The sequence below is a fragment of the Scyliorhinus torazame genome, chromosome 8 (assembly GCF_047496885.1).
Source record: "Scyliorhinus torazame isolate Kashiwa2021f chromosome 8, sScyTor2.1, whole genome shotgun sequence".
Lineage (NCBI taxonomy): Eukaryota > Metazoa > Chordata > Chondrichthyes > Carcharhiniformes > Scyliorhinidae > Scyliorhinus > Scyliorhinus torazame.
The window spans coordinates 225,667,282-225,681,339 of record NC_092714.1 but is presented as its reverse complement, the minus strand read 5'-3'; the positions used below and the strand labels follow the sequence as shown (position 1 = coordinate 225,681,339).

Genomic DNA, 14,058 nt, shown 5'->3' with positions numbered 1-14,058 from the left:
CCTGGATTCACAATAAAATAATCTGTATTTCTTCCAAAAGTAAGTTCTGCTGCCCATATGACAGCACGGGAAGAGAAAATTGATCACAAAGCAACCCAATTAAACTGTTTTTAAACATGGAAATGTTAGATTGTATGTTTTCATACAATTTTCACCACAATAAATTTGCACTGTAGAAACAAACAACTGGTTGAAAAGAAAAAAAGTTAGGTCAGTCAACCACATTTAATAACCGTAATCAAGGTTATTTGCTTGCAGCCAGTGTTGGGATTCACCATCCACAGACTAAGTACTAAGCAACGAAAATTTCAGAGATCCAACAATACTGCTGACCGCTACAAGTTTTATAGTTGCACTACTTGCAAGAAAACCATTTAAACAAACATTCAGAAAATTGTCATACTCAAGCAAATATATCTTCAAACAAAGGTGAACCCAAAATTAATTTGGAATGTATGTTCAGTTTAAATTGAATAACTTGTATTTCTTTAACATCCTTACAAAAACATTTTAAAGCACGAAGATGGTGCGGAGAAAATTAGCTGGGCATTCAAAAAGACAAGGATAATTGCAGTTCAGCTTGCAATATTTTTGATTAGCTGCACTTGGGAGCAAGACTCAAGGAAATACAAGCACAGATAAATAGTTTGTCAGTAAAGGAAAGGTAGCCATGTTCAGATGTGAAAAATAATCTCGTTGGCAAGTTGGATGAAAAAGCTGAACTTAGCATTAAGCAGTTCACAAGTTGGAAGAAGCAGTTGGAAAGATTAATGGATGGAACGGAAAGCCATCAACTTTAAATTTCACTTCATACCAGAACGACAGTTGAAGACATCAGCAACAGCAATGGGGTCAATAGAAGAGGTGGAGATGAAGAACGCAAACATTACTGTATACTTGAGGAAGCCAATTCTACACTTCCAGATAGAGTCACCAAAAAATAACAATTGAGGTGTGTGTGTGTGGGGGTGGGGAGAATTAAGCTGATCATGCAGGGATTAAGAGGAAAAATTACTCACGGTAATATAATGACCATGACACAACAAGGAGCAGAGGAACCGTGCAAGTCTTGCACCAAGTATACTGTGCAAGAGATGCCCAAAGCGGATGCAATGTTTGAAAGTGTTAAGACAGTCTACAGATTGAGTGGGTAAGAGTTTGCACGATCTCAGGATATCTGCAACTTAATGAGTACCTCACCATTGCTACACAATTAGATAAGCCACAATGTTCCTGTCATTTAAACATTATAAATAAATATGTAACACCACGTTATCATTGGGATATCCAAACTACTTTTGTGCTTACAAAGCAGTGTGATGGTCATATCAGTTAAATGGTCCACTGGTTAGACATTTTAAAGAGTTTTCCAAGGATTTACACTTCAGAAAATGGAGAAAGAATAACATCCTAGCATTCAATTGGGTGGCAAACATAAGCAACCCAAAGAACTTCGACCACCATATTGCTTTTTAGGGGAGCACCTGTTCTTATAAAATAACATTGCCAAAGTCAGCAATGTGGCAAATCAAAGCCATAGAACAATTGCCCGCCATTGGAAAGTACAGAATGTAAATGAGACAATGTGACTGTCTCAAGGGCGATTGGGATGGACAATAAATGGTCCTGCCATTTGATAAAGAAAATTAATAAAGAGGTATTAGATAGGCTGGCTATACATAAAAGTTGACGAGTCACCAGAATTAAATGAGACAGATCCAAGGAAGCTTCAGGGATGATGCCAGAGGACAGAAGAAATGCAATGGTCACACTTTTGTTCGTAAAAGGGTACGAGGACAAGCCGAGCAACTACAAGCCAATCAGTTTACCCTCAATGATGAGAAAGGCTTTTGAAATAATTGAAGACTAAATTAATAATCATGGCAATTATGAATTAAAGAAAACCGGCTTGGACTGGAGAGAAAATCGCGTTTAACTTGGAGTTTTTGATGAGGGGGTGGATGATGTTGTATATGGATTTCCAATAGGTGTTTGATAAGAGCCACCTAACCGGTTTGTCAGCAATGGTAAAGCCCATTAAATAAAATGGCAGAGGCTTCTCGGGTACAAAATTGGCTGAGTGACAGATAATAGTGACAAAATTGAGGGATCCAGGCAGAGGAAGGCATAAAGTGGGGCTCCCCCAGAGGTTGATGTCAGGGCCCTTGCTTCTCTTATTTAATGACTCAGGAGGGTGGCACCGTGAGGCAGTAGTGTGAACTGCTGTGCCACGGTGCCAAGGACCCAAGTTCAATCCTGATCCCAGGTCAATGTCCATGTGGAGTTTGCACATTTTTCCCATGTCTGCATGGTTCTCATCCCTACAATCCAAAGACGTGCAGGGTAAGTGAATTGGCCATGCTAAATTGCCCCTTAATTGGAAAAAAAAAAAATTCTCATTAATGCCTCAGACTTGGTGCATTTCAAAACTTGTGAATGACAACATTTGGAATCTTGCTCATTGTCAGAAGCATAGTGACAGACTTCAAGTGGACTTAGGCTGGTGGAATGGCACAAACATGGCATTTGGTAGGATGAGGAGGCAATACAAAAGGGGAGAATTCTAAATGGGGTGCAGCAGCATAGCGACCTGGTGGTATACATTCACCAATCATTTAAGGTGACAGGATAGATTGAGATACCGGTCAACAAAGCAAATGGGATGGACTTTATAAATATAGACAGTGCAAAAGCAATTAGGTCCTTATAAAGCTGCATAAAACACTGGTTCGGCCTCAACAGGCCATCACATTTCAGGAAGGATGTAAAGGAATGAGAGCAGGTGTAGAAAAGATGCATGCAAATGGTTCCAGGGATGAGGAACTTCAATTACATCGACAGACTGGAGGGGTTCTCATTCAAGGGAGATTAAGATTTGCTCAAAATTGAGGGATCCAGACAGACTAGGTACGGAAAACTCTTCCCATTGGCAGAAGAATAGAGAAGTGGAGGACACCAACTTAGAGTGACTAGCAATATAAGGAAAGATTACCGTACACAATAAATTGTGAGGGATTACAATGCAAAGATCGGGGTGCTACATTGTATGACAAGTTTCAGAACTGCCTTTCATTACTCATTCAAACATTTAGTTGCACTTTGAAAAGCTCCAGTTTAGATATTTAATGCAAATATTCCTCAAAAGCAAACAGAATATCCTGTTCTTTCGAACTCCTGAACCCCAAACAAAAAAAGTGCTCTCATTAGTAAGCTACACACACAAGAACATTTTCTCTATGGCTCCATACTGACCTGCAGTTGCGGTGGTGGAAGTGGCAGACATGGAAGGTAAAGCTGAGCTTTGAATGGGCCTACTAGCACTTTCTGATGGCAAAGGGCCAATTCCAGAAGGAATGCCCTGGCCAACAGTGCTACCCATAAGAGGCTGCGATAGACTGGAGGGCGAGTTATGAACCTGAATCTGAGACATTTCACACTTCCAACTCAAACTTTAAGAAGATTAGGTTTACACGAAGATTCCACAGAGGCGCTGGTTAAGATCAGAAATATGCAGTAGCAGGATATATCTGGGGGGGGGAAAAAGAAACCGGTCATAATTCAGCACAATTGTATTAATAAATCACAAACTCATCAATACTGCAATATTTCACCAATAATTATATTCCACAAAACAGCATTATTTAATTTATTCTATAGAAACTGAAGTGTAATGCCAAATTAATTTCCAATATCCATACTACAATAAAATTCAAAACACAACTTCAAATTTTGCAAAATGTATCCAGTCTTACACTTCAAAATAAAATGCCAGGTGATCTTCCTGTCCAAGCTAATAAAAGGAGGGGAATTCAACAGATTGCTGAGCAAGGTAAAGTCGCCATAGTCTCCGGTGACCACAGGCTGCTTTCCATGAGAGCGCCGACTGGTCATGGTTCAACCTGAGGATCACCACACGCCAGGCGAAGGTCAAGGTTCCAAGTAAATCAGTTTGAAAGAGGCTTGTGATCAATTAGCATTGTAACTGCTATATTCAGAAATCAAAAACGACGAATGGATCACAATCTCGACAGAATAAAAAACTACCCCCCCACCCCCAGTCTTGGCCTCTGACCAGCTGACCTTCAGGCAGCACATTGTAATTGGGATATTCCTCCGCAACATCAAATATTGCCGTCAGAAACCCCAGATCATCACTCCTCCCACCCGATTTGGTAATATATCTTCAAGGAAGTAATATATGTGGCCAGCTACAATCTCCAACAAGTGCCTAGAAGCAGTGGGAATCCTATCAACACACATGGTAAGAATGGTCTCTGCAAATTTAGCAGCCCAAAAAAATTAATTTGTATACATGGGTTCCTCCTGCTCTAAATGCACACCAATATGATGGTGAAGGCCTGCCCAGGAAGAATAAGCGTGCCAAGATTCCAAACCCACCATTAAAAACCCACCAAAAATAAACATTGCAGAAAGTCAGCCACTCTTCCCCTGACTTTAAGCTTTTGACAATATCTGCATAAAAAGATCATATTGAAAATCCCAAATCCCAATGGTTCAAAGAAAGTTGGTTAGTAATCACCGCACTTCAATCTAGTTTTTGAGTTAGTTGATTTGGGATACAATTAATTGATCCTAATGTGTGTGTGTGCGCGCGCGCGCGCGCGCGCGTGTCTAGCAACACCTGTTAAAAGTACATGTGGTCATAAATATAACCAGGAATAGCTGCCTTCAGGAAAGAGAAAGGTTAGAAAATAGAGTATAAAAATAGGAACTCTGGGGATACAACAGATTAATGCATCGTCACTTCCATGACTTGATTCAATCCAATATGAAGATTAGGTTCAAAAGAACTTGGAAGTCTTTTTCAAACTCACAAATTCACAATCCACTCAATCAAGGTTGGTTTCAGAGAACCTCGATTTGTCTTCAACAGCATTACACTTCCAGGGAATGGATAGCTAACAAAGCAGATAATGAATTGAAGCCTTGATTGCTCTTGTGTTCAGTACTATGGGGCAAAATGAAGATAGAATTAAAAAAAACGTTTGTCTCTGAAGAACAAGCCATCAGTCATGGCTACAGCTTTAGCATTAGTTTTGTCGTGTTCACAAACAATAGGACAAATCCAACCCGGACAATTATAACCCCATCAGTCTAATGGGACGGTCATCAACAGTGCTGTCAAGTGGCATTTGCTTAGCAATAACAGACAGACTGATGCTCATTTTGGGTTCCACCAGGGCCACGCCACTCCTGACTTTATTAGTCTTGGTTCAAAGATGGACAGAAGAGCTGAACTCCAGAGATGAAGTGGGACTGACTGAACTTGATATCAAGGCTGCATTTGAGTGAGCATGGCATCAAGGACCCCTAACAAAACTGGAGTCAATGGGAATCAAGGGGGAAACTTTCTGCTGGTTGGAGTCATATCTGGCACAAAGGAAGATGGTTGTGGTGGTTGGAAAACAATCATCTCAACTCCAGGATATCAGGAGTTCCTCAGCGAAGTGACAGAGGCCAAATCATCTTCAGCTGCTTCACCTTCCTTCCATCATTCAGGTCAGAAGTGGGGATGTTTCAACGGGCCCAAGGCAAGAGTTCGGACCAACACCACCAGCTCTGAATACTCCCAGCTACACAGAGGCACAAGGCACGGATGCCCACTACCCCCACTTGCCCTGGCAATCGCCAAGGAAGGGCATCGAAAAGGAGGCGAGCACAGAGTTTCATACTGTGTGGATGACCTGCTCCTCTGCATCTTGGACCCAAAGAACAGCTAGGGAGTAATCATGAAGCTTCTGGAAGTGATTGGACCCTTCTCTGACTACAAACTCAACTTGGGCAATAGCGAGGAATTCCTGGGGATCCAGATGGCCCATGACTGGACATGGATCCACAAATGGAACCTGACCAGTCTGGAGGTTAAAAAGGATCTACAGAGATGGATGGGATGCACTCCCACTTTCCCTGGCAGGGAGGGTGCAGGCGATCAAAATGAACATGCTGCCAAGGTTCCTCTTCAGATCCATACCGATCTTCATCGCCTGGCTTTTCCAAATCTGCCATATTACCTCTGGGCAGCCATAGCCGAGAGGATGAGGATGGATACGAGAACCGAATACGGAATGGATGAGGCTGAAGGAGTCCTCTTGCAAGGGAACGACCCTTCGAGCCCTCGCCACCAGTGGTGGGGAACACACAAAGGACATGGAAGCAAATGAGACAATGTTTCATTTTAACCAAGATATCCTCCATGGCCCCCAACTGCAGTAACCACAAATTCCCGTCATCCATGCTGGACACCACCTTTAAGAAGTGGAGACAGGACTGGGGACACTAGCGGTCAGGGACCTTTACATGGGAGACAGACTCGCAACCCCAAACAAACTAATGGAAGAACTGGACCTCCGGCACCAACAATTCAAAAACTTTCTCCGCAAAGAGACGACGAGGCCACGAGAGACACTTGATTGGAAGAACTACATAGCATGGACAGTAGGGAGAAGGGGAACTGTGGGGACATTTGCAGATGACTTCTGGAAAGGGCAAGAACACCATTAGACGGGGCTAGACAGAAATGGGAAGATGAACTCGGAACGGAAGTAGGGTGGGGACTCTGGACCGAAGCACTGAGCAGGGGCAACTCCACCTCTTCCTGCGCAAGGCTAAGCCTCATGCAGTTTACAGTGCGCACATAACCAGAACCCGAAGGAACAGGTTCTTCTCGGAGATGGAGGACAAATCTGAACAGTGCCAGGGAGACCCAGCCAACCATGCTCACATACGCTGGGCAAGAAAGGAGCCCAGGAAAGTATCAGGGAGAGACATGGAATAAAAAGTGTAAGGAAGGGAGGGGGCAGAGAGCCAGCCCCCCCCCCCCCCCCCCCCCCCCTGCAAACGAACCCACATGGATAACAGAAGGAATCACATAATGAAGGAAAATAGTATAACAATACAACACCCAGGGCGAAAGATGGGGCCAGGGGGAGCCAGACTATCAACAGGGAGGGGAAGAGAGGAAAGGGGGGTGACCGATAAAAGGGATACATATAAAATCGTACATTACGTACTTTATATGTCATTGTCAAACTGTTAAAATTGGAAAATGCCAATAATTTTTTTTTTTAAAGTGGGAATGTTTGCTAATGAATGCACAACGGTCAGCACCATTCGTGACTCCCATGTCCAAATGCAGCAAGATCTGGGCAATATCCAGGCTTGGGTTGAAAAACGGCAAGTAACATTCACATCAGACAATAACCATTTCCAACAAGAGAGAATCTAACCATCAGACCCCCATCAACATCTTGGGGGTTACCACTGACCAGAAACTAAGCGAACCGAACCATATGAACACTGACTACAAGAGCAGGTCAGAGACGAGGAATACTGCAACAAGTAACCCACGAAGCCTGTCCATAATTTACAAGGCACAAGTCCGAGTACGATTAAATGCTCTCCCCTTTCTTGGAGTAGTGCAGCTTTAAGAAGCTCAATGCCATCCAGAACAAAGCAGCCCGCTTGATTTGTACCCCTTCCAGAAACATTCATTCCCACCACCGTGGGGCACAGTGGCAGCAGTGTACACCATCTACAAGATGCACTACAGGAACTCACCAAAACTCCTTAGGCAGCACCTTGCAAACCACTGCCTTCTAGAAGGACAAGGGCAGAAAATACATGGGAACACCATCACCTGGAATTTCTCCTCCAGACCACTCACAATCTTGACTTGAAAATATATCGCCGGTCTTTCACCGTCACGGAGTGAAAATCCTGAAACTCCCTCCTTAACAGCACATGGGTGTACTAGACCACTAAGGCCACACTGGTTGAAGGCGGCAGCTCAGCACCACTTTCTCAAGGGCAATCTCAGGTGAACAATGCATGGTGGTCAGCCAGTGAAGCCCAAATCCCTTGAATGATGTTAAAAAAAAACAAAAAAAAAAACAACTTTTGTTATATGGAAATCCCGAATTATAATCATTTGACTTGCAGCCTTATCCAGCCAATTTCTAATGCACGTAATCTGACTGAAAAAGCCCAATTCTATTTATGAGTGCAGGGCTTTTCCCTCTTCGTATCATATGGAAACCCCCCCAAAAATAGCCTAACAGCGATTCGCATCAAATCTACAGCAGAGGGGGATTTGCCCAACAGGTTTATACTGATATTTATATTCATAGATCATAGAAATTACAGTGCAGAAGGAGGCCATTCGACCCATCGAGTCTGCACTGGCTCTTGGAAAGAGCACCCTACCAAGGTCCACACCTCCATCCTATCCCCATAACACAGTAGCCCCACCCAACACTAAGGGAAATTTTGGACACCAAGGGCAATTTAGCATGGCCAATCCACCTACCCTGCACATCTTTGGACTGTGGGAGGAAACAGGAGCACCCGGAGGAAACCTACGCAGACACGGGGAGAATGTGCTGACTCCACACAGACAGTGACCCAAGCCAGGAATCGAACCTGGGACCCTGGAGCTGTGAAGCAATTGTGCTATCCACAATGCTACCGTGCTGCCACAAGCCACTGCTCTGAATGGCCTGACTTCTTCTTGTCCTAGACTTGTTCACATGCAGAAAATATTCTCATTTTCTATCCTGTCAAATCATCCGTTTTAAAAAAAAATCTTTTATTGAGGCACTTATATATTCACACAACAAACATAATCACAAATCAAAACAAGCCAACAGGGCTGCAAATACAGAACTCAAACAAAATAATCCCCCCCCCCCCCCCCCCCCCCACTTCCCCTGCCTCTAGCCTGAGAAACTTTGCCAGGTCACTCACCCACACTGCCGGACTCAGGACCACCTTCACCTTCAGGACCTCCGACATAACGTCGGCAAACCCCAGCCAGAATGCCCCAAGCTTCAGACATGTCCGAAACATGGACATGATTCGCAGGCCCACCCACAGTGCGGCGCTCCCTCAGCATTGACCCTCCCTCAGCACTGACCTTCCCTCAGCACTGACCCTCCCACAGTGCAGCACTCCCTCAGCACTGACCCACCCACAGTGCAGCGCTCCCTCAGCATTGACCCTCCCACAGTGCGGTGCTCCCACAGCACTGACCCTCCCAGTGAGGGACTCTTGTTCCACCCCTTCAAAAAACCTGCTCATTCTGGCCGACGTCATATGTGCCCTGTGGATCACCTTGAACTGGGTAAGGCACGACGAGGATGCATTCACTCTCCTCAGGGCCTCCTCCCACAGCTCAGCCTCCAACTCCCTACGCAACTCCTCCTCTCGCTTGTGCTTCACTACCCCAATTGGGGCTCCTCCCAATCCCTCAGCTCCTTATAAATTTCTGACACCTTCCCACACCCTACCCCTGTTCTTGACACCACCTTGTTCTGCAGCCCCGGGGGCAGCAGGTGATAGTACCTGCCTCCAAACAAAGTCCCTCACCCGCAAATACTGGAACCCATTTCTGACAGCTCAAATTCCTCCTCCAAGCTCGGAAAGCCATCCTCAATAAACAGATCCCAAATAAATAAATCCCCGCCCGATGCGCCCCCCCACTCCATAAACCCCATCCAGCCCCCACAGGCCAAACTGGCGATTTCCACGAATCGGTGCCCAAACAGAGGCCTCCTCCAGCCTCAGGTGCTGCCTCCACTGTCCCCACACACTAAGGTCCACCATCACCAACGGGCTTGTGGAGTAACTGGCCATGAGAATGGAACAGCCGCCGTCAACAAAGCCCCCAAATTCATCTCCCTGCAAGAGGCTGCCTCCATTTGCTCCCCCCTCTAACTAACCATAGCTATGTTCGCCGCCCAGTAATAATTCATGAAGTTAGGAAGAGCCAACCTCTCTCTTCCACCCCCCCCCACAAACAACCCCGCTCCAGCAGCACCATCTTCACCCACGGAGCTTTACCCACCCAAATAAACACAGAAATCATCGCATTCACCCTCCGAAAGAAAGCTTTAGGAATCAAAATCGGGATATTCTGGAACACAAGAATCTCGAGATGACCATCATTTTCACCGATTGCACCTGTCCCAGGAGTACATCCCACCTTTTAAAGTCCCCCCTTCATCGGTTCCACCAACCGAGCCAAATTCAGCTTGTGCAACTGCTCTCACCCCCACGTCACCTGATTGCCCAAGTATGGAACGTTTCCCCCCCCCCCCACTAAACAGCAACTCCCCCAGCCTCTTCTCCTGCGCCTCGCTTAGATCGGAAAAACCTCACTCTTCCCCACATTACATTTGTACCCCGCGAACCAGCCGAACTCCTCCAAAATACACAGTCCTCCACCCCCCCCCCCCCCCCCCCAATACCTTCCAATGGGTCCAAAATATACAGCAGCAAGTCATCCGCATACAACGAGCCCCTATGCTCCACCCTCCCCGTTCTATCAGCTGCCATTCCCTGGACGCTCTCTGCGCCATTGCCGGGGGGGGGGGGGGGGGGAAGAGAGAGAAAGAGGAGAGAACCCTTAGAAAAATTCCTCTGAGAACCTGACCGGGCCCAGGAATTTCCCCGCCTGCATCGCCCAAGACCCTCCATCATCTCCACCAGGTCCTCCTCCAACCTCGGCAACTCCAATTCCTCCAAAAATTGCCTCATTCCCTCCACCCCATCTGGGGGCTCACATTCATATAGCCTCCTATAAAAATCCCCAAACACCCTACTCACCCCACCAGGTCCAAGACCGTTTCCCCCCTATCCTTCACTTTTCCAATCTCTCTCGCTGCCTCCTGAGTTGATGTGCCAACATCCTACTCGCCTTTTCCCCATATTCATAAACCACCCCTTTAGCTCTCCTCCACCTTCTCCTGCAGCCACTTCTGAGTATCACACATCACTCCCATCTCGGCCGCCATCGAGGTGAGATGCTCCTCGTGCTCCCCAACCTTCTGAATCGCCTGGCTGAGCTTCCAGCCTTGTTTCCAGGTGGAAAATCCCCCCTTAAATCGAGTCTACGGTCCGTGCCAGGTCCCCCCAAAGTCTCCTTCCTCTGCTGGGTGAACGTCTCTTTCAAGAAGTCCACCAGCTGCTCCATCGACCGTTGAGATGTTAGGGCCAGATCCTTACCCTCCACCATCTTTCTCTGTGTCGCAGGGACAGCTTCTCGCAACTGCTCCTTTCTTTCAGAACCACTCAACAAATTAACAAATCCACCCGTTAGCCAGGGAAAGGGTCCAAAAACACCGCCACGAGCAGGAGCCACCAGTGTGCAACCACTCACACCATGGTCGCCACCCGAAGTCCCTGTCAAATCATCCTCGACCATGTATATTCCAAGGACTGCAAACCCGGTTTATGTAATGTTGCCTCTTATTTTAAACCTTGGAGCCCTGGTAACATTCCAGTGAATCTACAGGGTAGCCTCTCCTTACAGTATATTAATTTTGGAAAGCACTTTTAAAACCATGTAGTGTGCTGGACTATACCTAATTTGATGCATTGTGTTTTGTTTTAAGATAGGTATATAAGGATGACAGCAGGGAGTTACAAAGATTACATGGGTGGGCAAAACAACAACAACAATGACAGACTTCAGGAAGACAGAACTAGTAAAATGGACAGACTTCAAAGTGTGAATGGATACATTTTGATGTGAAGAATGAGAAGCAATGTGAACTAAATGGTATAATTTTTAAAGGGAGCATAGAAACAGAGACCCTGCGAGTGGATGTGAACAAATTTTTGAAGATGGTAGGACAGTGTCGTATTCATTTCTGGGCATCACACTTTGGGGAGTAAATGTTTTCGAGAAGTTGCAGATGCAATTATACTATCAGGAACTGAGTTTTTCTACTTGTTGCAGAGAAGATTAAAAGGAGAGTTGATGGGGATGGTCAAAATCAGCAACGATCAAATGAGAAAAACTTTCCAGTGCCAAAAAGGTCAGTCATGCAAGGTCACAGATAAATTTTAGCTAAAAGGCAAAAGAACCAGAGGTGAAATGAAGCATTTATTTTTGCTTGTGATTTGGAATGCACTACCTGAAGCAGATGTAGAAGCAATTTGATAATTACTTGGAACGAGAAAAAAAAAAAACTTTGTGGGCTTTGCCGTACACTGGCTCGAAAGACGATTTGGCATCTTTCTATGCTAAATCATTTGACCCAATCCAATGGGAGAGCAGACATGATGGGCTGAATGGCCTACCCCTGTTCCAATAGGCCTTGGAGAAAGTGCATCAATGTTACCAGAATGATCCCAGGGATGAAGGGAGTTTTCCAAAGTGTCAGAATTGGGAGTACCCCAAAGATGCACTAAGGATCATCTTGATATTCCAAGAGAATCCTCTTTGAATTTCAGAGGCAAGGGTTTCCATGGCAATTGCACAGAAGTGCTAACTTCCTCTGGGCAATTGCTCTGCAGTGGGAACCATCCGAAAATGTGATTTAAATCACAAACTTCAGATGGTCCTTACTGCGTTACCCACAAAAGTTAGGAGAATTAAAACCTCTAACTTCTGGTTAACTCTTGCAAAGATACAGACCGGTCCACCATGAGACATCCCACCCCCACAGCTCCAGAGGACTTGTCCCCTTCCACCTCCCCTATCTCAACTACCACCCCACACCCCACAGATACCCAACAAGCCAGACCCACCATCATCATGCAGGTTTCGCAGGTAGGAGGAAAGATTTGCTAAAAATAGGCAAGACACTAAACCACACCAGGAATAGTGAACAGTTTTGGTCCCCTTCTCTCAGGAAAGAAAAATTGACATTGGAGAGAGTTCCGAGAAGGTTAACTTGGTTGATCCTGGTTTTGGAGGGTTTTATCGAGGAGAGATGGAGTATCTTAGGCCTGTACTCATTTGAGTTGAGAAGAATGGAAGGTGACCTCGTTGAGATTCTCTCTTATTGAGGATTCTCAAGAGGGCTTGACATGGAAGACACGCAGGTGGTTTGCCCTAATGGGAGAGTCTAGGACCAGTGGGAATAATCTCACGAGTAAGGAGTCATCAATTTAAGATAGAGATTAGGAGGAATTTCTTCTGAGGGTAGTGAATCTGGAATTCCTTACCGCAGAGAGCTGTAGAGGGTGGGTCATTAAGTATGTTCAAGATTATAATCTGTAACGGAATTGAGGATTATGGGGATAAGGTGGGAAAGTGGATCTCATTGAATTGTGGAACATTCTCTGTGGGCCAAATGGCCTACTTTGGTTCCTAGGACTTATAACCTCCTGTATTCTTCATTGAACTATGGTTGATCGCCTTGCTTAGTAATAATGGTAGATTAGGGGATATGCAGTGCCGTGTTGTTACAGATTGTGGTGTGCAATTCTGCTGTTGCTGATGGCCTGCAGCACCTTATGGTTGCCCAGTGTTGAGTTGAGAGATGTTTGAATCTATCCCATTTAGCAGTGGTAGTGCTGGACAACATGTGAAACAGTAGTCCTGCTGACATCCATCTTCAACTTCCATCTTTGTCATCGTCGGAAAATTGATTTTCAACCATTGAAAAGCTGGTTGTTACAAGATCTTGATTGTGATAGTGACGTTACAACACAGGGCAGAAAAATCATTTGTCACAATAAATTGCTGCTTGATAGTACAGAACTGAAATTTGCTGAAAAGCAGTAGGCATGCTGTCAAAGCTTTTTGTCTCGTCCTCATCAGGACAGATGTAGAAATGCCAAATTTCAAAAGGGAACAAGGACCATCAGATTGATCCTACTCTTATGCTGCTGCAGGAATAAACCATGCAGACTATCTGAGAAAAATCATCATTTATCAGACCCTCAGGTCATAAAGTTCCTTTCAACCAATGAACTACTTTTGAATCATGGCAGAAAAATTTATAGAAACATCCCATATTAGCTAAATGAGAAAATTTAGTTTTGATAGTTTTGTTTGAAGGGCATGTTGGCCAACACATAGAAAGAGCTCCCCATTCCTCGTGAATATAGTCACAGCTAATTAAATACTTTGATACAAAAAATAGGTTCTTAATCAATATCACAACTGAAAATGGTTGGTGTTTATACCAAAAGCAAGAGCTTCACACTCTAATCGATGGCAACCTAAGCGGAGGTATAGTAAACAGTTATCACAAATGGCAAACATTGACTGACTACAATGGCAGAAGCAGCCTGGAACAACAAATT

General features: G+C 45.0%; 1 protein-coding gene across 5 annotated transcripts in view; it reads right to left on the bottom strand.

Annotated features, from left to right (window-relative positions):
- stau1 (staufen double-stranded RNA binding protein 1) overlaps positions 1-14,058 on the bottom strand; it is an 83,386-nt gene that overhangs the window by 48,800 nt on the left and 20,528 nt on the right. For 4 of the 5 annotated variants that reach the window (XM_072514833.1, XM_072514836.1, XM_072514837.1 and 1 more), the window contains exon 2: positions 3,253-3,527. In XM_072514833.1, the coding sequence (XP_072370934.1) occupies positions 3,253-3,430 (178 nt within the window). In that variant the 5' untranslated portion in view covers positions 3,431-3,527. Of the gene's footprint in view, positions 1-3,252; positions 3,528-4,835; positions 4,970-14,058 lie in introns of all 5 variants that reach the window. The other variant, XM_072514835.1, reaches the window with a different exon arrangement.